This window comes from Megalobrama amblycephala, linkage group LG24, assembly GCF_018812025.1.
Source record: "Megalobrama amblycephala isolate DHTTF-2021 linkage group LG24, ASM1881202v1, whole genome shotgun sequence".
In the NCBI taxonomy this organism is placed as follows: domain Eukaryota; kingdom Metazoa; phylum Chordata; class Actinopteri; order Cypriniformes; family Xenocyprididae; genus Megalobrama; species Megalobrama amblycephala.
The window spans coordinates 29,710,379-29,734,969 of NC_063067.1; the positions used below are offsets into that span (position 1 = coordinate 29,710,379).

Sequence of the window (24,591 nt, forward strand, 5' to 3'; positions counted from 1 at the left end):
AACTCTGATATCTTGTAATGTAAACCAATGAGATCTTTATACCAATATAGCAGATAAAATGCATATAAATATCAGTCGTCACTATATATCTTCCAATAATATGTCTTAAAGGTGCTAAACAGGATGTTTTGTTTTATACATTTTTGCAATATTACTTGAAACTGTCTTTACTAACTGATAAAAGACTATTTATTAGGTGCACTGAAAGGAATAATATTAATATACATCATCTGTGCACGAGGCAGGGCCTTAAAAACATCAGCCAATCGCGTAAACGTTTGGCGCTCTGGCTTGTCAATCACTGCCATGACGTTCCTTGTGAGAGACGTGCGCGGCTGCACTCTCCAGTAACTTTCCACACTCCACAGGCGCCGCATGCAATGTTTTTGTCAGGAGACAGGAGTAACAACTGCAGATGATGAGTTACCTGCGGTGAGTCCGACATAATGAATCCACTAACACGACACAGCGAATGCCGGTGGTAAACACTCGTGTTCCAATACTCCTGCACGAGTTTTGGGAGGCGTTCCCTTGAAATGAGCTGTGAAGGAGGGGGGTTGTTCTTACGCATGCGCTCATTTCAAAAACTCACTAACAGTCTTTGGTTTCTCAGTCGACGAAAAGATCCTCTTTAGCACCTTTAAGATGATTTTTAAATGCTTAGTTTGATCAAAGCTCTGTAGATTTTATTGTGGAGGTATAAACACATATGCAATGCAATACGATTGTAAGATGAACAAATAAATGTTCCTCAAAAGCCTGATGGATCATATTTGATACATTTTAACATGATTTTTTAAAAACGAATATGTTTGGATAATCAAGTAAACCTGAGTTGCTTCAGTCCAGTAAGTGTTCATCTTGAAATATTTATAATATAAAATTCTTACATTTACTTATCAGTAAAGATTTCACAGAAAAAGACATGCATATCACGACCTGAAGGGGAATGTTTTCGCAGTTATAATAAAAGGATAAAAATGTAAAGGATTGTGTACAACAGTTTTTTTCACTAGGCTAAAGCTGATCACGTTGATGATTTTTAGAGGCAAATAAATCATTAGAAATTGCGCATCAAATATGACACAATAGGCTAAACAAACCTAGAAGGTTCACTTCTTTATATATAAAAGCAGTATCAGATTTGCAATCAAGGCAGTGCAGATATTGCTTAAAGGGAACATATGACAGTCAGACTTTTTTTCCGTGTTTAAAGGATTAGATGATTTTGAAATGAAAATTACGCCAAGCTTTACTCGGCCCTTAAGCCATCCTAGGTGTATAAGACGTTCTTCTTTCTGATGAACATAATCGCAGAAATGTGAATAAATATCCTGACACATCTAAGCTTTATAATGGCAGTGAACAGGGGTCACGAGTATGAGCTGAAGAAAGTGTGTCCATCCACATCCATCCATCATAAATATGTGCTCCACACAGCTCCGGGGGGGTTAATAAAGTCCTTCTGAATTGAAGCGATGGGTTTGTGTGAAAATATATCCATATTTAAAGAAGTTATAAAGTAAAATCTTCTAGCTTCCGCCAGACCGCCTTTCATATTCAATGTACGCAGAAAGTGTAAAACTCTTGCAGTTCATAAAGCTTACGCTACGTCTTCCCTATTCAGCTTACGGATAAAGTCTTAACTGACGTGACGCCAGTTTACACTTTCTTCGTAATTTCGATATGGAAGGCGGTCTGGCGGAAGCTAGATATTTTACTTCATAACTTGTTTAAATAGATATATTTTCACACAAACGCATCACTTCGCTTCAGAAGGACCCCCCGGAGCCGGTGTGGAGTGTGTTTATGATGGATGGATGTGGATGGAGACTAGGGGTGCAACGGTTCAAATTGCTCACGGTTCAGTTCGTATCACGGTTTTAGGGTCACGGTTTTGGTACGGTTCGGTATGTGCTATGTTTAGGGAAAATAGGACTACCGTCAAAAATAAAGAAAATAAGAACAAACAATCAAACTACAAGCAACATCACAAATAAGTACAATAAAGCAAATATTCAAATAAAATAAACAGTGCTTTTCAGGTATCTAACAGTAGTTTTCAGGTACAGAAAATGGGTAATCAAATATAAAGTAACACTGCATATTATCTTTACTGTATAAAATAAATAAAGATGAATCATTATTTAAGTTACAAAAACTATTCAGTCAAGAGCAGTGAGTGATTTCTTTGTCATTTGTTGTTTGATTTAACATTAAAAACAGGCAGCAGGAATAGTATTTTTCCCTTTAAGACATGCGCCATCCAGTACTGTTACACATGCGCTGTCTTTCTCGACTATTATACGTTCACTTAAGACATAACCGACTATGTTTGCTAGGATACTCGCCAAGACGGGCATGCTGACATAATTTTTGTATGAAGTTGGCCGCTGAAGCGCAAGACTTGAAAGGGAATTCAGTATTTGCGCGCTGACTGAAATAAGCGTGTGCGCGCTTCGGATGAGCGCATAAATCTTCTCACAGCGCGCGCGAGTTCTCTTTCGCGTCTTGTTCTTGAAGGTTTAAATCAGCAAGGCTTAAATGAGTTTAGTTTAAACACAGATAGCAACGTGTGCTGTTCAGGTCTCACCTATCAACACCAGGGTGATGACGGCGTAAATAACTGGACATTAGAGCATACGGCACTCGCAGTTAACAGTTTACAAAGAGTGACTGTTTTGTCCACGCTTTTTGATTATCGTTGTTGTAACGTTTTGCGCATCCATCGACTGAAACAAACATTATCTGAACTCTGTGTTCCCCACGTTGCTATTTTAAACAAACCACATTAACCAATAGATGCGTCGTCATTCGAGATGAACCGCGGTGCAAGTGCGTACCGAACCCTAAGTGGAGAACCGTAAGATTCGATTTTTTTTTAACCGAGAACCGTTGCACCCCTAAAGGAGACAGTTTCTTCAGCTCATACTCATTGAACCCTATCATTGCCATTATAAAGCTTTGATGCATCAGGATATTTATTAATATAAATCTGATTGTATTCATCAGAAAGAAGAAAGTCATAAACACCTAGGATGGCTAAAGCTTGGGCTAATTTTCATTTCAAAGTAAACTAATCCTTTAAGTGCTATAATAAAAATAAAAAGCCTTTCTTTGCAAGCATGTGAAAAAACAAACCGCTCAGATTTCGCTCCCCTTGTGGCATAGGACGGGGATCATATTATAATATTACCACCCCTTATCTGCACGTTTCTACCCACAGCACCGCCATTTTGTTTTCGCAAGCGTTACCAGACGCCATGGCAAAAGATCGAGCAAAGTATTTTAACTGTTCTGTCGTTGGCTGCACAGATGAACACAACACTATTTAGAGTCTTGTTAGCCTGCAAGTTGACCCTGGCAAGCTCAATTGCTAAAAAGGAGTGTTTCTGTCCGAGTGATATTTTGTAAAAAATATTAGACCATTAACAGCATTTGATAGCAATCATAAACGTTAGCCTGGTGTGTATGGCTCTGTTTGGCAAACGGGTATACTACAGTGGGCGTCCATGCGGGGTTTGCACAAAAGATATAACATGACGGCACATGCTAGTGGATGCGCTGAATCAACTCCACAGCAACTAAATAAATTTATCCACTAACCATTCAGAAACGTCCAGTTTCATTCTAAAAGTTGTAACTTCTTCCTGAGTCTCTCCATCAGTGTCGACTCCGGTTTGAACAATGTAAGGCTGAACACAGTTACTGACAATCCTCATTTTGGCTGCGTGAGATTCTCCAGCTTTGTTGTTGTTGAGCAACCGAAGCTTGAGCCGATAAAGCTCCGCCCTCTTCTGGAAAGCGGGCTGGAAGCAGCAGCTCATTTGCATTTAAAGGGACACACAAAAATGGCATGTTTTTGCTAACACCCAATTGGAGCAAATTGACCAGCTATAATAATGATCTGTGGGGTATTTTTAGCTGAAACTTCAGAGACACATTCTGGGGACACCAGAGACTTATATTAGGTCTTGTGAAAAGGGGCATTATAGGTCCCCTTTAAATATAAGAAACTTCATTACTAGACACAGTACAGTTAATAACCATAAAAGGAGACCAGTTATCGTCTACTAGATGTGGTTTTATTTCCGCTAACAGTACATTCTACAGATGCACGCGTGTTACATTACCTTGAAACAACATGGTCATTTAATGTCGCCTCTTAAAAACGATATATTGGTCCTAAAAATATAGAAAGGAACAAATTTAAAGTCACAAAAACTGTACATTATTAAAAATTCACTAAACACCACATTTGGTTGAATTTTCTAGTACTGTCTTCAGGTTTTCCATCTGTAAAAAAAAAAAACAGCAAATATGTCCCTTTTTGTATGCTGAGGAACACAGAGTGAACGATACATTTCCTGCTGCGCACGTTGAGTTCAGTGTATGAATGAACATGAATAGTGTGCTCTACTGCGCTTCTCTACTCAGTGCTGTAGCATCCTGCTTTTGACTAATAAAAATTGTGAAACTCAAAAAGTCATTGGGGCGGGGACAATGAAAACGTTTGGATTTTGCAAATCCTTACGGGTCAGTTAGACCACTAATGATGCAAGGCATTTTCATTTGAGAAAGCATGGTTACAATGTCCTTTATGAGGGAGTTGGTCCAGGTTCAAACAATCACACGCACATCATTAAAACACATAAAACAGTCTAAACATCTGAGGATGCAAGGGTTTCAACAAATTATATTCATGAAAACCGGATCCAGTCATACCGAAGAGACAGCGGAGATACTGTTCCAATGAAAATAAGCGTCGCTAAACAAACCTCTACTGTCAGAAGTACGTACATATCCTTTCCATATAAACCAATATCAATACGGCCTAAAGTTTTTTTTTTCCCCCACAGACAATAGTCATACACCAAGCAAAAGCTTCGAAAACGGCTATCTAGCTAGCGGAGCTTAAAAACAAGGAAGTTAAAACCAGCCTTTTGTTGTAGCGGTTAAAACGAGTCTGCTATTGGCATTAAGTCAGATTTCATTATGAACAAACACTGATTTTCTGGGTTTAGGGGGCATGACAGAAAAATAACCTTAGTAAAAGATGGCAAACCTCCAGTTCATAAGACCAATATTCTACAAGCAAAAGACGTGATGAGTTACACGTGATATAGTATGTTTACTGGCCATTTCATGAGTCACCTATACATCTCTCTACGACGTGTCTGTACAGATTCACTACAGTCTATTGCTATTAAATAATCCCAACTATTTTTTTTTCTTTCTTTAAGTGTATATATAGTGTATAATAAAAAATATATACTGAGGAAATTGCTTCTAGTATCGAAAGCACGTTACGTTACATTTTCAATCAAGGGGACACGCGTGGTCCACGAGCAGTACATTATAGAGCAGAAGGCTTCGAGTAAATGATCGAAACAGAGAGAACGTCCTGATAGAGGTGTGTCTTTGACACGTGACATCAAGTGTGACCCAATCAAGTCCTGTAAAAGTACTTCTACCCCAAAAGAGAGACGGATGAAACTGAATAAAGATGAGAAGTCTGTACGCCGTAATACCAGGTGATAAAGAAAAGTTTTTGGGGGGGCAAAAACAGATACTTGTAAAACAAAGAGAACAAATCTATACATATATCTACATGTGTATGCATACATAGGACTGGAGGGCTCTCCAGAAAGAGTTTTTAGTAGTAATGAGCATCATCAAAGGGGCGTGGCATTCCGATGGTTCCTCCCATGCAGCAGAGGGCAGCGTCTCTATTTGTCCTTGTTCTCGTAGAACTCCGCCCAGCGGCTCTCGAAGAAGCGTCGCATGGAGTGGCCGGCCTTGCCCACCTCTGACGTGTCCTCGTTGAAGAGTTCGCAGTTGTTGAAAACCAGCTGAGCGTCGGCAGCAAACTCCTCACAGCTGCAGTACCTGAGAGACACAGATGTGAACACAGCTGCAGTCTTCCATACTAATAAATAGTGATGCAACGAAATTTCAGCAAACGAGAATAGTTAGTCGGAAATGAATTTTTGGTTTCGGCCAAAACTGTGCTTGTCTGATAGCAAGTTGACTGTCAGTAACCACATTTCCATTACAGATTTTCGTAAAACTATTTTCTAAATATCGATAAAAACTATTGCGAAAGGACGGCGTTTCCATTAACTGATGTTATGCGACTAAAACGTCTTTTTTTGCTCTCGCAATATGTTGGTAGATTTATTTATATCTGAGCCACTGCAATAGACCTTATTTGTTAATCAAAGGAGACGTAGGCATGTTATCCAAGCATTTATGGCAAGGAAGGCCCCTTATATTTGATAGTGGCCATGTATGAGGTGACGCTGCTGACATCTGCTGACGTGTTATCTGGTGCGCCCGAGCTTCGTTTACTGTCTGAGGGAGACGCACGCTGTATTCAAGCTACTCTACATTGTTTGTATTTTGGTGTTTCTATATTTTTTTAAATGGTGCGTAGGTGTGCATGACCCCCGTCAGCAGCGTCTTATGTCAGCAGCATCACTGTCCGGAGCAGAAGGGGGCGGTAATGCACCAATAAGCTGGATGCCAACCGCCGTAAAACAGGAAAGAAAAAGCAGAAGCAGCGCCACTGCGTAGGATATACAACAGACCCGGAAGAGAATACAATGCTGAATAAAGTCGTAGTTTTTATTATTTTTGGACCAAAACGTATTTTCGATGCTTCAAAATGTCGTGGATGTCCTAATCGCCAAAAACAACCACGGTGACGTAAAAGTGCATTACCAATGCCGACAGATGAAAGGATTCAATGGAATCGATTCAATGGAATCAATTCTATGGAAAGGATTCCGGAAGAGAATACAATGCTGAATAAAGTCGTAGTTTTTGTTATTTTTGGACCAAAATGTATTTTCGATGCTTCAAAAACTTCTAACTAACCCACTGATGTCACATGGACTACTTTGATGATGTTTTTATTACCTTTCTGGACATGGACAGTATACCATACACACATTTTCAATGGAGGGACAGAAAGCTCTCGGACTAAATCTAAAATATCTTAAACTGTGTTCCGAAGATTAACGGAGGTCTTATGCTGCGTTCACACCGAACGCGTCTGGGGCGTCAAATTCGCGCCAGACGCGTCTAGTTGGACGCTTGAACATTTTGAAGTCAGGCGCGCGTAAAATTCGCTCAATTCGCGCGTCTAAACAAAGTGTGTTCGGACACGAATTCGCGTCATGGGAGGGGCTTTCATCTCTTTCTGTACAGATCCTCTGAATAAACACATAATCTCGTCAGTTGGAAACCTGTAGCGGCAATTTCACTCGGTTATGCCGGCCGACTTTTGCTAGCTAGAAGGTGGGCTAGTATCAATGGCTAAAATCATGCAAAAAGTTTTACAACTAACCAGATTGTCAGATTTCTTCGCTTATTCTCTTCCAGGCAAGGTCCTTTTTATTCCTGTCTCGATAAAAATATAATGACACATCATAGAGCTCAGGGTGGCCACACACAGGACATCTTTGTTCTAGTCTCCACCACTGATCACATCATAAACACGTTACTACCAAAGCAGAGTCCCTGATTGGTTAACGCACCGCGAATTTACGCCAAAGTTCAGATTTTTCAACTCGGGCGTTTGGGCGTCAGACGCTCAATTCACGCGTCAGCAGCATGAACGCTCAATTCGCGCGTCAACGGCTGATTCGCGCAGCGCTAGACGCTTGATTCGCACAGCAGGACACCTAGACGCGCGTTTACATTGACTTAACATGTAAATCAGACGCCTCAGACGCGTTCGGTGTGAACGCAGCATTACGGGTTTGGAACGACATGAGGGTGAGTCATTAATGACATCATTTTCATTTTTGGGTGAACTAACCCTTTAAGAACTGATAAATGATTGAGGAAACGTTTAAATATTGGTTAACTAAAATTAATTTATAAATATAAATTAATTTATATTTTATACAATAAAATATAAATAAATTAAACAAATGGTCAAATTGATTATTGTATCTCCAAACACCATTTGTGTGTTCACCTCGTGACTCAACACTGTAATTTGTGATTGGTACATTCCCTCTTACCCTCCCTGCAGAAGTCTTTCCCTCATAGTGAGGAAGTCCATGGGGTTTTTGATGATGCGTCGGTAGCCAGGCACCAGGCGGGGATTGACCGGCTCCAGAAAAGGCCAGGCGTCTGAGTGAGCCTCCATTTCCATCAGAATGATCCTACAGCACATCAAACAGATCAGTAATTATCTCACATCACCCAGTAATTATTCCACGTAGCAGATTCATTTAGACTCAGGTTAGAGATGCACCAAGATGAATTTTCAAAACAACAGATGTTTTCTTTTTTAAAACTGAAGACCATAGGCTGGCATTATGCAAATTTGTTACATTGTTATATAAGTTTGTAACAGGATGTGAGACTGGAATTGCTGATGACTCGTTTCAGGCAGTTTGGAATCGGTTCTTTTTAGAAGACAATAACGCCATTTAGACAGCTATATTACACACTACATGAAATTTTGAAAATATTATTTTCCACAGAACTGAAGACTCACTCGCAGTAGGTGAGGTCAGGCTGGTTTCGTGTGGTCATCCTCCTGCGCTTGGAAGGGGAGATGCTCGTCCCACTTGAGGAAGCTGTGGTATCTTTTTGTCGCGTGGTCATGCCTCGTTTGTACCCTTCATCCTCATCTGAACTATCTTCTGCAAGACGCCGTTTCCGCGCCTTTGATCTCTGACGCGATGAACGCTGTGATCTTGGAGTGTCACCGTTTTCCTGCAAAATTTTGTTTCTCATAAACATAGGCATAGACAAATATAATATACAAACAAAACTCATGCAAATTTTTCAAGATTACAGTGTGAGTCAGATGGAAAAAAAGGGTGGTGGATATTTTAAATTTTACATACCTTGGCAACGCAGGTGGGACAGAACCAATCGCCTTCTGGCACCTGCATGACCTTAGGCCTCAGGCAGAACATGTGACACCCACGATCACAGCCATCACACAAGAGCAGGTACTCGTCATCATCACCCTTACGGCACACCTGACACGTCTGTGGACACATATGAACATCAGTGTGTAGAAAACACATTCAACCAGGTTTACATAACCCTATTCAGGGTTAGTTTTCCAATTTAGAAAATGAGCGAATAGGGCTAAACAAACATATCTTTGGTTAGCGAACAAACACTGCCTATGCAACAGCTCCAGCATACTTAGGGTGCTTTCACACTTTGTTTGCCTGGTCCGTACCCTAGTTGGACTGCTCCCACCTCCCCTGGTGGATTGTGTTCACACTGCTTGATTCTGAATCATGGTGCAATTTTGTCAAAGCAGAAGCTGTTGCTTGGTAACAACAACACAGGAGAAGGCGGCAAAACGCATAGCATTGCTCGCCTCACTTTTGTATTTTTTTTTTTTTTAACCTTTTGTTTTGCTCCCAAAGCATTACCACATAACGGCACCTGGGTCCATCTGCAGTGAACAAGCTGCAAATGTTCTAAAGAACGCGAGAGACCAACAGAAACTATATACACATTCCCTCTGCTTGCAATGCGTCAGTCACGCTTGTCAGGAAACTGAGTGAGAACATGCACAAACACGCAAATTTATTGAATCATACATCATTAGCGGTTCACTTCCACAATTTAGTTCATTTCAGCAGCGAACTTTACCAGGGTACACATGGGTGTGCACCAAAATGCTAGTGTGGAAGCACCCTTAAACATTGAAGTAGACCTAAAAAAAAGATGTGATCTCAATTTCTCTATTTTAGTGATATCTGTCATGTACATATATATAAAATGATACAACCCTCTACAGACACACTGAAGCTCGAGTTGCCATTGTCTAGTAAATTGTGTATTTTACTCGCCAGGCTTTTTACATGGAATGCAAGAACAATGCAAATGAAAAAAAAATCTACATAAATATAATATATAAATTTCAAACAATACTAAAGTCAAGTAAACGGTCTGTAATAAAATAAGGTCAAATAATCAAACAAGACAGTAGCAGGAATATTAGGGTGCTGTCACTTTAAGACTAATGGACATATACAATATACTGTTACACACAGCACAAGACGTGAAAGAGAGCTCAATTCAGTATTCACGTGCTGTCAGATGCGGCTTTCTGGGTGCGCACACAAAATTTCTCACACAATGCGCGTGAGTTATCTTTCGCGTCTACTTGCGCTTGAATGTTTAAATCAGCAATGCTTAAAAACGCATCCAAATGATAAACTTTCATGATGACAGCACTGGCCCGATCGGGACAGTGACAGTTGTCAGCAAACTAGACTTGTGCCGATATTCGGTAATGCGATATATCGCGATAATGAATATGCACGATATTGTTATCGTGGGCATTTCAAAATACCGTAAATAATAATTTATTACCAATTATTAAAATTTTTATAATGCATTTAAGAATACTTTCCCCATCAACCATATAAAATGCACAACACCGCTGTATTCTGCGTCAAAGGGAAACGCACTCAGATGTAAACAAGCCCAACGTGCACGAGAAGCACATGGCCGAACGAGTGAAGGAGACACGCTGAATGAAAGCACCCGTTCACTCTCTGACAGCAGAGGGCGCTGATGGAACAGCAGTGCAACGGTTACTCCGGAAACCCCATAAACAAAGCAACTGCGCTGGTGAAGTTTTTAAAGGTTCTCTAAGCGATCCTGGGTGGAGTAACTTCCTGTTGACGTTCGAAGTGTTGTCAAACAAAACAGAGGCTAGCTAGACCCTCCCTCCCTCCTCCTCCTCCTCCTCCTCCTCCTCCTCCTCCTCCTCCTCCTCCTCCTCCTCCTCCTCCTCCTCCTCCTCCTCCTCCTCCTCCTCCTCCTCCTCCTCCTCCTCCTCCTCCTCCTCCTCCTCCTCCTCCCCCTCCCCTCCGTGCTTCCTGAAACAGTCATGAACGCGCATTTAAAATCATTCTTGTCGGTTATTGGCTGGAGCATGTTTATTATGATTCGTGGTCCAGGCTGCACCAGTTTGTTTTTATTGCCGTTTTCGGAGCTTGTGGCGACTACAGAGACCGCATTTTTTACAGTGTGTTCAGGGGACAGGCAGCTATCGGATAGTGAGGAGATGTTTGCTGATTGTGACAAAAAATGTTTTGGCCTAAAAACGCGTGACATCACTTAGAGCACCTTTAAAATGCCTCAAACATATATTTTAATCTGTACTACAACATGCCCTAATGATTAGAAATGTTCTGATTATTTGTTATTGTTCAGTAAAACTTAAAGACATATTAGTTAACATGTTAATTCATTATTACCAAACTGACAACGAAAAATACGTATGAAGCATTAATTATTCTTAGTTAATATTAATTTCTTAGTTACAGTTTAATAACATTACTAAAATCAAAAGAACTTATTTAATGGACATGAGATAAAACTAACAATGATCAGTTGTGTTTCTTAACTAACATTAACAAAAAATAATACTTTCTGTAACAAATGTAGCTATTGCTCAATCTTAGTTAATGCATTAAATAATGAGACCTTATTGTAAAGTGTTATATGTTGTTCTTTATAGCCTAATTCTTTTGCACTTTAATCTGTTTGAAAATTTGACTTCATATTTTTTTTTTGTGTATTGTATTATTGTATTTAAACATTCAGTAATTTTTGTTATTACAAAAAGAGTTCTTAAACCTGTTACACTATGACAACACTTTTTTTGCAACTTATTTCAATATCGTGATAATACGGTATAAAAAAGCTTCAGCAATTAATCGCAACATGAAAATTTGATACCGTCACATGCCTACAGCAAACCCTGCATGTGTTCTCTCTTTCTCTCAAGGTGAGTGTGCACGTGTGAGAGAAAGCAACAGAGGGCGCTCTTAGCCAACCGATGGTGGGTAAAGCTCAGCAGGCAATGAAATTTTATCTGCGGCAAACTTATTTTTTGCCTCCAACTCAATTACAGGCAATTGAAATCGTACAATTTACTAGCCTTTGGCTAATAAAATACATTTTTTAGTTGCCTCGCGTGAAATTTGGTCACATATGAAACTGAATTACTCTTATTGTAGAAGGTTGTTCACAGTGTTGGGGGTAACGCGTTATAAGTAACTTGTGTTACATAATCAGATTACTTTTTCAAGTAACTAGTAAAGTAACATTACTTTTTCAATTTACAACAAAATATCTAAGTTATTTTCAAATAAGTAACGCAAGTTACTTTTTCACATTTAGAGAGACAGCTCTCCTGTCTAAGTGCAGTGGTGTTGTGTGGGCCGTGTAAACATGATGGTTATTGTAGTGCTTGACTAATGTGAACATGCATTTACTCATCTTGCATGAAAACATTCAGTACTCCTCAAAATAAAAACAGAAATGCAATCTCAGAATTTTATGCAAACCTGTAATAATTAACTATATTAAATTACACACACAGTTAATGTATTTAATCTCACTTTAACCAATGTCTTTGGTGCTGACTTTCAAAGATTCAATTCAACTATACAAATTACTTTAGATTTAGAAATAAGAGTGTTGAACTTCCTTCCCCTGTATCATATTCTTCTTTGATCCAGAATGACAACACAGCTGAATGTTTTGTTTGAGCTGCGCCCTCTGTACAGGTGTAAATATGCATTTCCTGCTTTAGGCTTATTCATTTCACTTTGGTGTGAAAGGGCCTTAACATTTGCCCAAAATAGCTTGCAAGCAAGCCCAGCTCAGGTGAGAAAAAGTAATGCAAAAGTAATGTAATGCATTACTTTTCATAAAAAGTAACTAAGTAATGCAACTAGTTACTTTTTTAAGGAGTAACACAATATTATAATGCATTACTTTTAAAAGTAACTTTCCCCGACACTGGTTGTGATAAATCATAATAACTGTACAGGCTCTGAAGCTGAGCTAATGTGTGTGTGCTCTCACCACTTTGATGATGGACCTCTCCCATGCGATGGCTTTCTCCAGCTGCAGCAGACAGAGCGAGAGTTGAGATGCACTGCGGCAGCGGTCCAGGGCCTGGCGCCACGTCCTCAGCCTGGGTGTGATCTCACTTTCCAAGCTATAAAAGACAAACAAACACGTTTGATACGCTCCAGAGCACATATAATGTACTATATAACTTGGAACAATGATTCATTTTGATGAAGGCTGAAAAATATTATTACAATGCGTAATAACGAAGCGATATTTGATGGTTAAAAAGAAAACGGCATCTTCTTTCTAACGACCATCAACTCTGACTCACCTAACAGCATCTAACGGGACTTCCTCCCCACCGGGCGGAGGGGTGAGAGGTGCCAAGCGGACCACCTCTGCCAGATTCCACAGCGGCTCCTTCAAATAACGCCGTTCAACATTCCGCTCAAGATTAGTCAATCGGAGGACGGCCAGGTCCAGGGGGTTGTTGGGAACTCGCAGGAGATCGGACCATTCCTTTTTAGTCTTGACCATCCAGTCGTCCTTGGGGTCAACCTCATGCTCGTAATACTGCAGGTCCTCCCGCGTGGAGTCCGGCTCGGGAGGGGTATAGATCTGAAACGAGGACATGTCCGTTGTGGTAAACTTTCATAGCTTTTCTTAATGCCATGACAGCTTTGAAGGCTTTTTTGATGTCGAAAGCCAAGTTAAAACATAATAGATCCCACATGAGATGAATCATTCATTTTGGATTTTCAGAAATAAATAGATTTTCAAATGATTAATAAAATAATATCATTTGATATATCTTTACAAGAGTTTAAATATATAATTTCATACCTGCAATAATAAATAATGAAATAAAATAAGTGAATATATATTTACAAAAGTTTAGATGTTAATTACTAAAATTATTTAAAGAGTTTAATTACTACATGTATTTCATTAATTTCATAACAGGAATAATGAAATAAATATATAAATAATGTATTAAAATTATTTATTTATTGTTTTTATTTTTTAACTTATTACATTTATTTTTATAACGATTAAATTACCTTTTAATTTTAATGGGTATGGCACAACCTTACGAATTGCTCAGAGTGCTCAAATTAACAGTAATTGACTAAGCAGTTTCCTTTACATATTAGGATTCAGACTCGAGTACTTGAGTGTGTGGATCGCTGGTTATCACTACCTGAAACTGAGAGCTTGATGATTCCTGACTAGCCTCCATATCACTCTCTGTGTTGGGAATGGCCACCTGGAAATAGAGATTGTGGAGACAGTGATAAAGTGAGCACGCTTGTGTGCTGTAAATGCAGAAATAAACCAACAGCGCCACCCTGTGGTCACTATTGGAGCAAGACCTTACAGTGCTGTGATTCTTTCAATAAAGGAAGAAATGCCTTTTGAATCTGCTTGTTGCATTTTCGTTACCTTGAGCTGAAGGTCTGCACCGACTACCCTCTGCTCCAGGTCTTCCACCCACTGCAGAACACTGACGTCTAACTTTACCGCTCTCTCCTGCTCACTCCACGCCTGTTTAGACGCCTCCAGCAGCGTGTCGCCATCCTCCACTGTCATCTGAAAGATGGGATCTGGGAAGGAACAATGGAAAAGAACACACTAAACAGGCTGCCATCAACCAAAGCCTGCAATCACACTCAGCATGTTCCTGCTCCTCACCGGTCACGGGACGTCTGCAGACCTCAGCCAGATACTCCATGTGTTTAGTGAGGTGTTTGTGGAGAACCCTCTCTCGAATGCCCCGTGGGTGAAGGGCGCTCAGAATGGCTGTCAGCTCCTCCGGTTCTTTGATCCACCACCAGCCCTTCACCATCTCTGTGGGAGAGAGAAAGACATTTAAGGGCCGTTTTACATGACACCGTTTTCAACTAATAACAGAAAACGTATGCGTTTTGGCCGTTCATTTACACGACAATGCCATTTTGGGGGCCTGAAAACGCAATTTTTTTTTTTTTACCATTATCGTCTCTGTGTAAACTACAAAAACGTGAATTTGTGAAAATGGTGACATCATGCGCATGCATATTATGTATTCAGTCTTTAGGCACATAGTTTCTTCAGAAAGTGACAATCGCCATCTACTGGCCTGGCAGCATAATACAGAGTTTTTAGTCCTTTTAGTGGATCCTTGGGAATAGGGATCATTTTGACAACGTTGTCATCAGTACGTGAAAACCGCAAAGGAACAACGTTTACGTTATTAGTACATGTAAATATAGTCATGTAAATGTACCCTTAGCCAATGAACGCAGCTCAGCTGGAAATAAAGAGCTTTAGAATGTCATTTAAGATGAAAAAATGTTACATTTTTCTTGGTGCATAAACAATATTTTAATACGTAAATGAAATAATAAATTGCATATAATGTCACATTTCATTGCTTTTGTACCAACAGAGTATGTCATAGATAAAAACCTGAACTTAGAATGAAGATTAACTCATCAGGGATGTGATGCATTCTGCTCTAATCTGTAAAACACTACTTAAGTTTAGGATTACAGGAATCTAATACTCTATGTCAAATGATCTGTGCATTAAGTCTTGGAGAGAAAAAATACAAAATAATAGACCTGCCACCTTTTCTATGTAATGTGTTACTTTTGTTGTTCATTTTAATACTAACTTTACACATCAGTCACTCATTGACTTTTTAAAACTATAAATTTACAGATTAAATAAAAAATAGTTGTAAGCACTTTGTTTTATGATCTGTCCTGACAGTGATTATTTTTATTTCATTAATAAATAGGATAAGTTAATATTACAAACAGTTTTTTTGCATTCATTTTGAAAATATTGCCAGTACTGGGCTCTCAGTTCACATGGGTAGGGTACTTCGTACTGTGTGTGGACGGCCGTGTTTGTCCCCCACCACCAAAGACCATTTTTGACTCATGAAAAACGCAGGTGATTTGAATAGAAATCCACATACCACACAGGTGTTGATCTGGAATATAAATAATTACAATGTATTTTATGAATTCTTAAAATAATTAAGGATGGCGAATTAAAAAAACAAAACATAGTTTAGATAGTATTTAGGGTTATTTTAGTGTTATTTCTATACTTTTATAATTGTTTATTATTATCTTGAATGCGTTTAATTTTTAATGTGCTTTTTTACAAATTTATTAATTTTGTTACCATTTTAACATTACCATTTAGATTTAATTTAATTCAGTTTGTTTAGTTTTAGTCTATTTCCAGTTAGTAATTTTACTGCTTAAACTTAAGTTAGTTAATTTTCTATTATTCGTATCTTTCTATTATTTATATTTTATTTTAGCTTTGTTTCGTTTAACTCTGGTCAAATGACATGCAGGTAAACAAAGTGGGTATTTTATTTTATTTTAAAATTATTTAATTATTTTAATTTGACATTTTTATGATTTCATTATTAGCTTTTCATCAACTACTCTAAAATCCTCCTGATTTAGACAAAGTTGCCTTAAGTGACACATTTCAAATATTATTGAACATCCATCCAATGGCAATTCCTATGTTCAATATTTCAGAGAAAACTGGATGGTTAAGTTGGCAACGCTCAGAAAAGCACTTATATAATTTACAAATGCGGGATTAGCAAAAATGTTTTTTATCCTTACTGTGAAGTCTGTTAACATCACGACACTCACCTAACGGAATAGGCTTCACCATCAGCTGAGTGAAATACTTCAGTTCAACCTCTTGGAAGAGATTGGAGGGAGGTCTGCCGCGCCTCTTGGCCGTGCTGGATCGAGAGTGCACCCGGGACGGCCCGCTGCCTCTCCTGCGCCTCCTGCCAGCCCTGGGAGCTGGAGCTGGAGTGGAGCACACCTGAGGAACAGCAAGAGGAAGAGGAAGAGGAGCAGCTTCCATCTGCATCTGAGGATGAGGACACAAGGAGAAGTGATCAGAAGGAGAAACATTCTGCATCCAGGATATTCATTAACTTTCTGATATTACTGAAGAATGAACCTGTGTCATCGGAGGCTGCAGTGGAGGTGCAGCGAGCGGGTCACAGCCGAGGGGTGCTGGAGTGTCTTTAGCGGGGGATGAAGTGGGTGCAGGGGTGTTCTCGCATGGCTGGGAGAGAGACGCCTCGTCACACGGCTCCTTAGGCAACAGATTGAACCACTGGCCTCGTTTCTCTGCCTGCTCCCTCATACTGTCCTCTGGTTGGCTGTTATCCTCACCCTGACCAGCTCCAGATGCTGCGATCGGCGTGCTGCCGTCAGCCTCCGAGTCCTGCGGCTGCTCGAGAGGGGCCTGGAAAGCGGGCCGAGCGAGATCCTGCACAGGGGAGTTAAGGGCCGAATCTTCACCTGCTGATCTGCTGCTACGACGTCGCCGCCGGTTCTTGGCGGCTCGAAGGTGGAGCTCCACTTCCGGTTTGATCTTACGTGGGCGTCCCCGTCCTCGGGGGCTGCTCATCAGAGAGGCCTCGCCGGGTAGAGGATCCACCTCTGTGGGGGAAAGCTGGGATACTCGAGGGGAAGAGGCACGCGACGTCCCGAAACCCGGAGAGAGGGGAGGCTCCGCTTTAACCTCCGTTTTCACTGGGCTTATGACCTTCACATAAGTCACAGGTTCATCACTGACCGTCACTTCACCAGAGGCTGAACACAGGAAGTAATAACTGAACATTAATGTGGGTAACAAGTAGGGCTGCTAAGGAATTATATATATAATTAATATATGAATAAAAATTAAAATTAAAAGTTTATTATTATTATTATTATATAAATATAATTCATTTTTGGGTGAACTAACCTTAATAGCTGAACTGACAACCATTCTGAAAATTAGTAATATTAGCCATGTGAATTTATTATTATTACCATTATAAAATTCTTATTAAATATTTGTATTTAAATTTTAGTTGTTAAAGAAAAAACTATAATTTTCTTAAATACTATTTTTGTTTTTCAATGAAATATTACAATATTAATATTTCTTATTTTATTTTGTTAATTTTTAAATTTTTATTTACTACTACTACTACTACTACTACTACTACTACTACTACTACTACTACTACTACTACTACTACTACTACTACTACTACTACTACTACTACATAAAACTAATACATTAAAAATAATAATAATAATAAATTATATATTATTATTATTATTATTCATTATTAAGCCATATTGTTAATAATAACAAAATTCCAGCCAAATTATGTAGCCCTACAAGCAGAGCAAACCTTTGTATTTTTTAAATCGCTTTTTAAATTGGAATTGCAAAAAAAAAAAAAAAAAAAAAAAATTCACAATTCGTTTTTAATCCCTAAATCGTGTGTAAACAAAACGTGCAGTGTTTCACATAGAATGGCACATGTCTGTAATATTTTATTCTGCATATGATTTGCAATAAACAGATTTATTAAAAAACGTTGAATTTTTGTGACTCCACAGCAGACTACTAGCTAAATATATACGGCACTACATCAAGAAATCAAGAACAGACTCTTAGGGGACAGTAAGTGTGGCGATATCTCTAAGTGTGCAAGATACCAGATGCATGGGAGTTTCCACTCACCCAAGATATCCTCCGCTCCCTCCACGAGGATACATCCCATATAAGGCAGCAGCAAGTACCTGCGACGGTACCGGTCCTGCCCGAGAGACACTGCTCGCATGGAATGAGACGACTGTAGCAGCTTCTTGCGAAAAAACACTTGCCGCTGAACACACAGAAGAAAATATTGTAACAAAAATAAAAACATTTAGAATGACTCAATAGTGAAGAAAAAAAAAAAAAAGATCAACAGAACGTTGAACAAAGAATGATCAGGTTTGTAACTTTTGACTAGTGAAAATTTGGGATGCACCAATGTATCAGCCAATTAAAGCAATTATTTTAAACTATTGGCCATCGGCTAATTGTTTAAAAACAGCCGATGATCAGGGCAGATTATATCCTGTCAATCAAAAGGAGGTGGAAAAACATGTCAGACTGCAGACTGTTTGTTAAGAAAATGTTAGTTAACACGACAATAACGCACGGACAGTTAAAAAAATAGCAACGTTAAGGCCCCGGTATACTTCAAACGAAATCGAAGAACGAACTGATGTTACGTCGTTGAGAACAAAATCAGGCCAAAACGAAGTTTGTTTTGTGTTCTTTTTGGAAGTTCGAAACGGCTTGCCAAAGTGAACGTTCAGGAAAAGTTCGCTCCAGCTGCAAAACACCTTCGTACTACCATTGGTCAGTGACGATAACGTAATAGCAGAGCCATAGGAGCGCTGAGGCTCCGCCTTCACTCGCTTGGACCGCGTCTTTGACTCATTTCGTGTGTTTGAGTTCGTCGAAGTAAGAGCTCCGTGGGTGAAAACATGAACACACTGGATAGCCACTTTATAGTACAAAATGAAGTTAAAAAAATGAGGCACTCACACTGTTTTTCATGTTTGATACTGTAAAGCTGCTTGATTTTAAGCAATCCATTGAATAAAGTGCTATATGAAGACGTGACGTGACTGGAGTGCTAATTTGCAGAGCTCGTGCTAACATACCAATGTTGTTATGATCATTCGCTTTTCTTATGCTTTCTATAATAAATGCTTGCTGTTTTCTCATTTTTGTTGTGTTTATTTTGTTACTGAGAAGAAAGTGTCCATCCATCCATCCATTTTCTTCCGCTTTATCCGGGGCCGGGTCGCGGGGGGCAGCATTCTAAGCAGAGACGCCCAGACTTCCCTCTCCCCAGACACTTCCTCCAGCTCTTCCGGGGGAATCCCGAGGCGTTCCCAGGCCAGCCGAGAGACATAGTCCCTCCAGCGTGTCCTAGGTCTTCCCCGGGGCCTCCTCCCGGTGGGACATGCCCGGAACACCTCCCCAGGGAGGCGTCCAGGAGGCATCCGGAACAGATGCCCGAGCCACCTCAGCTGGCTCCTCTCGATGTGGAGGAGCAGCGGCTCTACTCCGAGCTCCTCCCGAGTGACAGAGCTCCTCACCCTATCTCTAAGGGAGCGCCCAGCCACCCTACGGAGGAAGCTCATTTCGACCGCCTGTATCCGGGATCTCATTCTTTCGGTCATGACCCAAAGCTCATTCGAGGAGGGGTGAGAAGAAAGTGTATGGCACGTATTTACATATTCATCTAACCGTCGCTCTCAGCAGTGTGGGCGGCGTCAGATGTTCGTTTACAGTATATCGCTGGTCACGCATTTCGAACTTCGTTTTACCCCTAAACGAAGAACGAAAAAGAACTTAGTTTGAAGTATATCGGGGCCTTTAAAGTAGAACGGTTTAAAAAAACCCGTCTATTTAACCCTATGGATTACCCATAGTTCAAGCTAGGGTTATCAGGTCCGCAGTTTTTCCCTACACCAAGCGTTGAAAGATAGAGTACAACTTACCGAAACGTATGTCTCATGTAATCACTCAATCAGTGTTTCAACCGCGGAAACACGTCAATAAAACAGCTTGTGAACAATGTCACTTAACATTGCATTTTATCTCAGTAAAGTTATCCAATGTTCAGTTTGTTAGCTATAAAAACTAGAGGAGCTTATTTATTGTTAATTATATATGCATGTTTGAATAAATTTGTCATGACAAGTGTTTACGAAAACTGCCTTATGTACAACTGTGCTGAACACAAACATTTCAGTTTTTATTTGAGTGTAATAATCTGAAAATAAAATGCAGCTGAATATCATCGGTTGGGCTCTGTTAATTTTAACCTTTAACAATACAGTAATGTATCAAATGAGAGGGTTCCCTGTATAGTTTACAGCATTAGTTGGGAGAAATTTGTTTCCTTAGGAAAATCAAACTCATCAGCAACGATATTGGCAGAATTAATTCTGAATAATCGGCCGAGAAATTTAGTCTCAGTGCAGCTCTAGTGAAAATTTAAAGTTTATAGCCAACACTAGGTCTAAAACTATATATACCCATTTTAAACAAGCCTTTTTGGAGTAACTTAATTTTTAGCAGCTGAGATTAGATATTTTACCTTGGTCAGCTTATCAATCTGACGCTCCAGTTCAGCAACACTGCAGGTATTAGGGCTCTCAATCTGTGAGGAGAAAAAAAACTGTCATTAAAAATAAATGACAAACAAATGACAAAAAAAAAATAAATAAATAAATAAATATAAATAAATAAATTATATTTATTTATTTATTTATTTATTTATTTATTTATTTGCACAAAGGTTACTAAACAGTTAAACAATGGAAAACCTTTAACCTAAAATAGTTTTTTAGTTCTTGAAGTACCCACTGAGGTTTAATATTTCATATTAATTTAATATTTAACACCATAACACATTTTTTTTTGTATTACAAGTTTTCTAAAATGTTTAAATATGCAAATGAGGTGTTATCTAATTAAATATATGTTAATTTGCATACATTTCTAGAATAAAAATCTGAATATTGGATGATGTCAGGTTCAAAATTCTCATTTTTTTTGGACATTAAATTCAAACGTTTTTACAGAGGGAATTTTCGATATCTTTTCATCACTCCATAAATCAGAAAATACTCAACAGCCAGAAAAAAAAAAAAAAAAAAAAAAATTCACCATTTTTTTTTAGGAATAAAATGTTGTATAAAATCAGGCAAATTAAATATCAACAAATCCCTCTGTAAAAACCTTCAGAAAATAGACCGGAATAAAACTGTAAAGTTTGGTGTATGTAAGTTCTGCTGAAGTGGAGATTTCTGACTCAGAGCAGGAGAAGAAAGAAGAAGAAAAAAAAAAAAAAAAAAAAAAACGTATTTTGAGAAAACGGCCTTTAAAGATATTAACTGTAATTGAAATCTATACACGCAAATAGATAAAGTGCTATAAAAACACTTATATAAACATTTAAAAGTGCATTTTGGATGTTTTCTTTCCACCAGTCTGAAAAAGCACTTTATGAAAAGCCAAAAAGCGCAAAATCTCAAAATTGACAGATGCCTGAAAAAACAGTGTTTCTGCCTGTATTGCCCCCCCCCACACCCCCCACCCCCACACACACACACACACACACACACACACACATTTACAGTCTGTATCCAACAGTTAATAACAAATAAATGCATACTCCAAGAGTGCTTGAAAAGATGTGTTTGATTATGCTAAATATTGATCGGGTGAATGCAAGTCATTTTAAACAGCTTATTTTAGATGCAAGTTAACTGGCGTTCTAAACGAATGCGCTGCTACAATTGTAACACGCACACATACAAACAGTATCGCAAACATCATGTGCAGATCTCGCACATAGAAGCATTTAGTAGGTATTATCAACACTGCGATTTATCGATAAAACTGCTTAGAAACTGAAAAGTTCTGGCATATGTTTCTTAGTAACAAACACACAGCTTCACTCTTCGTAGTAATATGTAACGAGGAAACCCACAGTTAAACCCATGTCATCACAGAGAAAGCACAGCTCAGAAACCAAAGTGGCTCATTTTTGATACTCTAATCACATCTGAGGTGCTTAATAGGTTTAGAAGGCCATTAGAAAAGTGATTGTTATCTTGAGCAAGTCAAGATACAGTTTTTTTCCCCTCTTAACTAACACCACTCAGGAAATGTTTAGTAGATGCATTTCTTGATAAATTACAACATTTCACTTCTGCTGTCAGTACACCGTGCCTTATATAAATCAACCAAATTTAACTATCCAGCCAAGATATACATATATTGATTGACATCTGACATGTAGTGCACTAAAATTATTTAAACCATTAAAATCACAGACAATTTTGCAATTGTAATCCACAAGCACAGCTCTGGTTTCGCGTACCTCAGTGTTTTTGGGTTCCTCTTTGGCTTTGCGGCGGCTCCCTCTCTCCAACACACAGCTCTCCTCGATGCTCTCCTCCTCCGTCATGCCCACACGAGCACTGCGCCGACGCTCCTCAAAGCACAGCTCCTCCTCTGGGCGGCCCGTCTTCCGCACCAGCGCAGCCTTCAGTCTGCTCAGACACAAACACACACGTTTTAGGAAAGATGAAGCCAACTACAGAAGAGTCTTAAAGGTGATGCACGGGGCAACTTCTTGAGCGATGTTGCAAAGCGATGTTGCTTAGGCAGTTTCCCCATTGAGAATAGGCAACAAATTTCAATCTAAAGTATCCAGATAGAAATTAGCTGGCCATTTTCAATGGGAAAGTGCCCAAGCAACATCAAACAGAATGATTCAAGTTGTTTTGTTGTGATACATTATACATATTTCCATCACATGAAGTTTAAATATTTCATAGTCACACCAGATTTCTTTCACAGCAACCAAATTTTTGATTCTGGGTGGTCCAAAAAGCTTTCGGGAAAAGAATAACTCACTTGCGTAGTTTGCCTTCTATAATCCACTTGTTTTTCCTGTAGGTTGCCATATTCTCTAGTGTGTTATCAATCTCCCTGCAGAAGCAGAACAGTTGAAAATGTTTAAATATACAGATCTAGAAAAACTTTCAAATTACGATGAAAATGTGATTTGAATTCCTGCTGACCTGGTGACTATGTTGCTGGCGTTGAGTTCCTCCACCAGGAAGGCCAGTATGGAGGCTTTGACATCGGGTTTGAGGGTCTGGAAGCTCTTTGTACGGAGACTGTTACACACCTCCAACTCAAAGCCATGGGCTTCCAGAAAGATCCGCAGCACTTCAGAAACAGTGTTGTGGCTCAGCTCCAGATCCACCAGCTTCTCCCCCAGGATCTTCACAGACTGAGACAGGAAAGAGAAACAAACCAAGCTTCATTAAATCACTGATCACTCAAATGCCTTAAATTTAGTGCAAATGTTGTTTCATGTTGCTTTCAAGCCTGTTTTCCATCAACTAAAATAACAAAACATTTAAAGTTAACCCGGTTTTAAAGTTATATTTCAAATCAAATGGATGTGTTAACAAAACATTTAAGACTTTTAAACACTAATTATTACAACTTGACAAATAAATTGAATATACTGATATCACACTCAAAAGAAGACAAACCTGGTAATAAGAGGGCAGTCCAGGATCGTGCAGAGCGGCCTCCACCAGTTTAATGAGCAGATCCAGGAGCTCGCCCTGGCTTTTTTCCATGCCGAGGAGCCCTTCCTGCAAGGTGCTCAGGCTGGGAATGTCCTTGGGCACCTGGAGCCCCAGAATCTTTCCGTAACCATGGAGGAACTCGACCACCCTTAAACAATTGGAGAAGGCCAACCCTGAAAGCACCAGTCCTGGTATCCGTGACAACGCTGGGAGGAGCTACAGATGGAGACAGACGACAACATTATGAGTGATGGGATAAACCATCCCAGGTATGACACCACACTTTAATTACCCATCATTCAGACATGTACTCGACAATATAGTAGGCTACTACTTTTTCTTCCATCAAATAAAATCTTTATCGGCATGTTCGTAGTAGTGCGAGAATGATAGCAATTGTGTATTACGGTGTGCGTCCACTGGTGCTGAGTGGGCGTTTCAATTAATTCCTATGGGAGCTGCTTGTTTACACAATATTATTATTATTAATTATTTACATATTATATTTCATTCATATGAAACATACACTATGAAATGTATGCTTTTCATTGTCACTACACTAACTGGGTTAATGGACATTAAATTGACAATATCTTTTCTTTGGGCATTCGGAAACAAAACTTGCACAATTGTGTATACATGCATATTAATTTACTGTAATTAAAACAATGATAGACTTAACACTGACACAACGCAAAGCAGAGGAGCTCCATTATGACTG

General features: G+C 39.2%; 1 protein-coding gene across 1 annotated transcript in view; it reads right to left on the reverse strand.

Annotated features, from left to right (window-relative positions):
• Positions 1–4,063: 4,063 nt before the first annotated feature.
• baz2a (bromodomain adjacent to zinc finger domain, 2A) overlaps positions 4,064–24,591 on the reverse strand; it is a 41,831-nt gene continuing 21,303 nt past the window's right edge. Inside the window, exons 14-30 of the mRNA XM_048179084.1 lie at positions 23,832–24,086; positions 23,349–23,563; positions 23,182–23,256; positions 22,643–22,814; positions 20,852–20,914; positions 18,427–18,571; positions 16,858–17,498; positions 16,536–16,764; positions 14,560–14,715; positions 14,311–14,471; positions 14,069–14,134; positions 13,199–13,485; positions 12,877–13,012; positions 8,871–9,017; positions 8,516–8,736; positions 8,034–8,177; positions 4,064–5,889 (exon numbers count right to left, since the gene is read on the reverse strand). Coding sequence (XP_048035041.1) covers positions 5,730–5,889; positions 8,034–8,177; positions 8,516–8,736; positions 8,871–9,017; positions 12,877–13,012; positions 13,199–13,485; positions 14,069–14,134; positions 14,311–14,471; positions 14,560–14,715; positions 16,536–16,764; positions 16,858–17,498; positions 18,427–18,571; positions 20,852–20,914; positions 22,643–22,814; positions 23,182–23,256; positions 23,349–23,563; positions 23,832–24,086 — 3,273 coding nt within the window. The 3' untranslated portion in view covers positions 4,064–5,729. The remainder of the gene's footprint in view (positions 5,890–8,033; positions 8,178–8,515; positions 8,737–8,870; positions 9,018–12,876; positions 13,013–13,198; positions 13,486–14,068; positions 14,135–14,310; positions 14,472–14,559; positions 14,716–16,535; positions 16,765–16,857; positions 17,499–18,426; positions 18,572–20,851; positions 20,915–22,642; positions 22,815–23,181; positions 23,257–23,348; positions 23,564–23,831; positions 24,087–24,591) is intronic.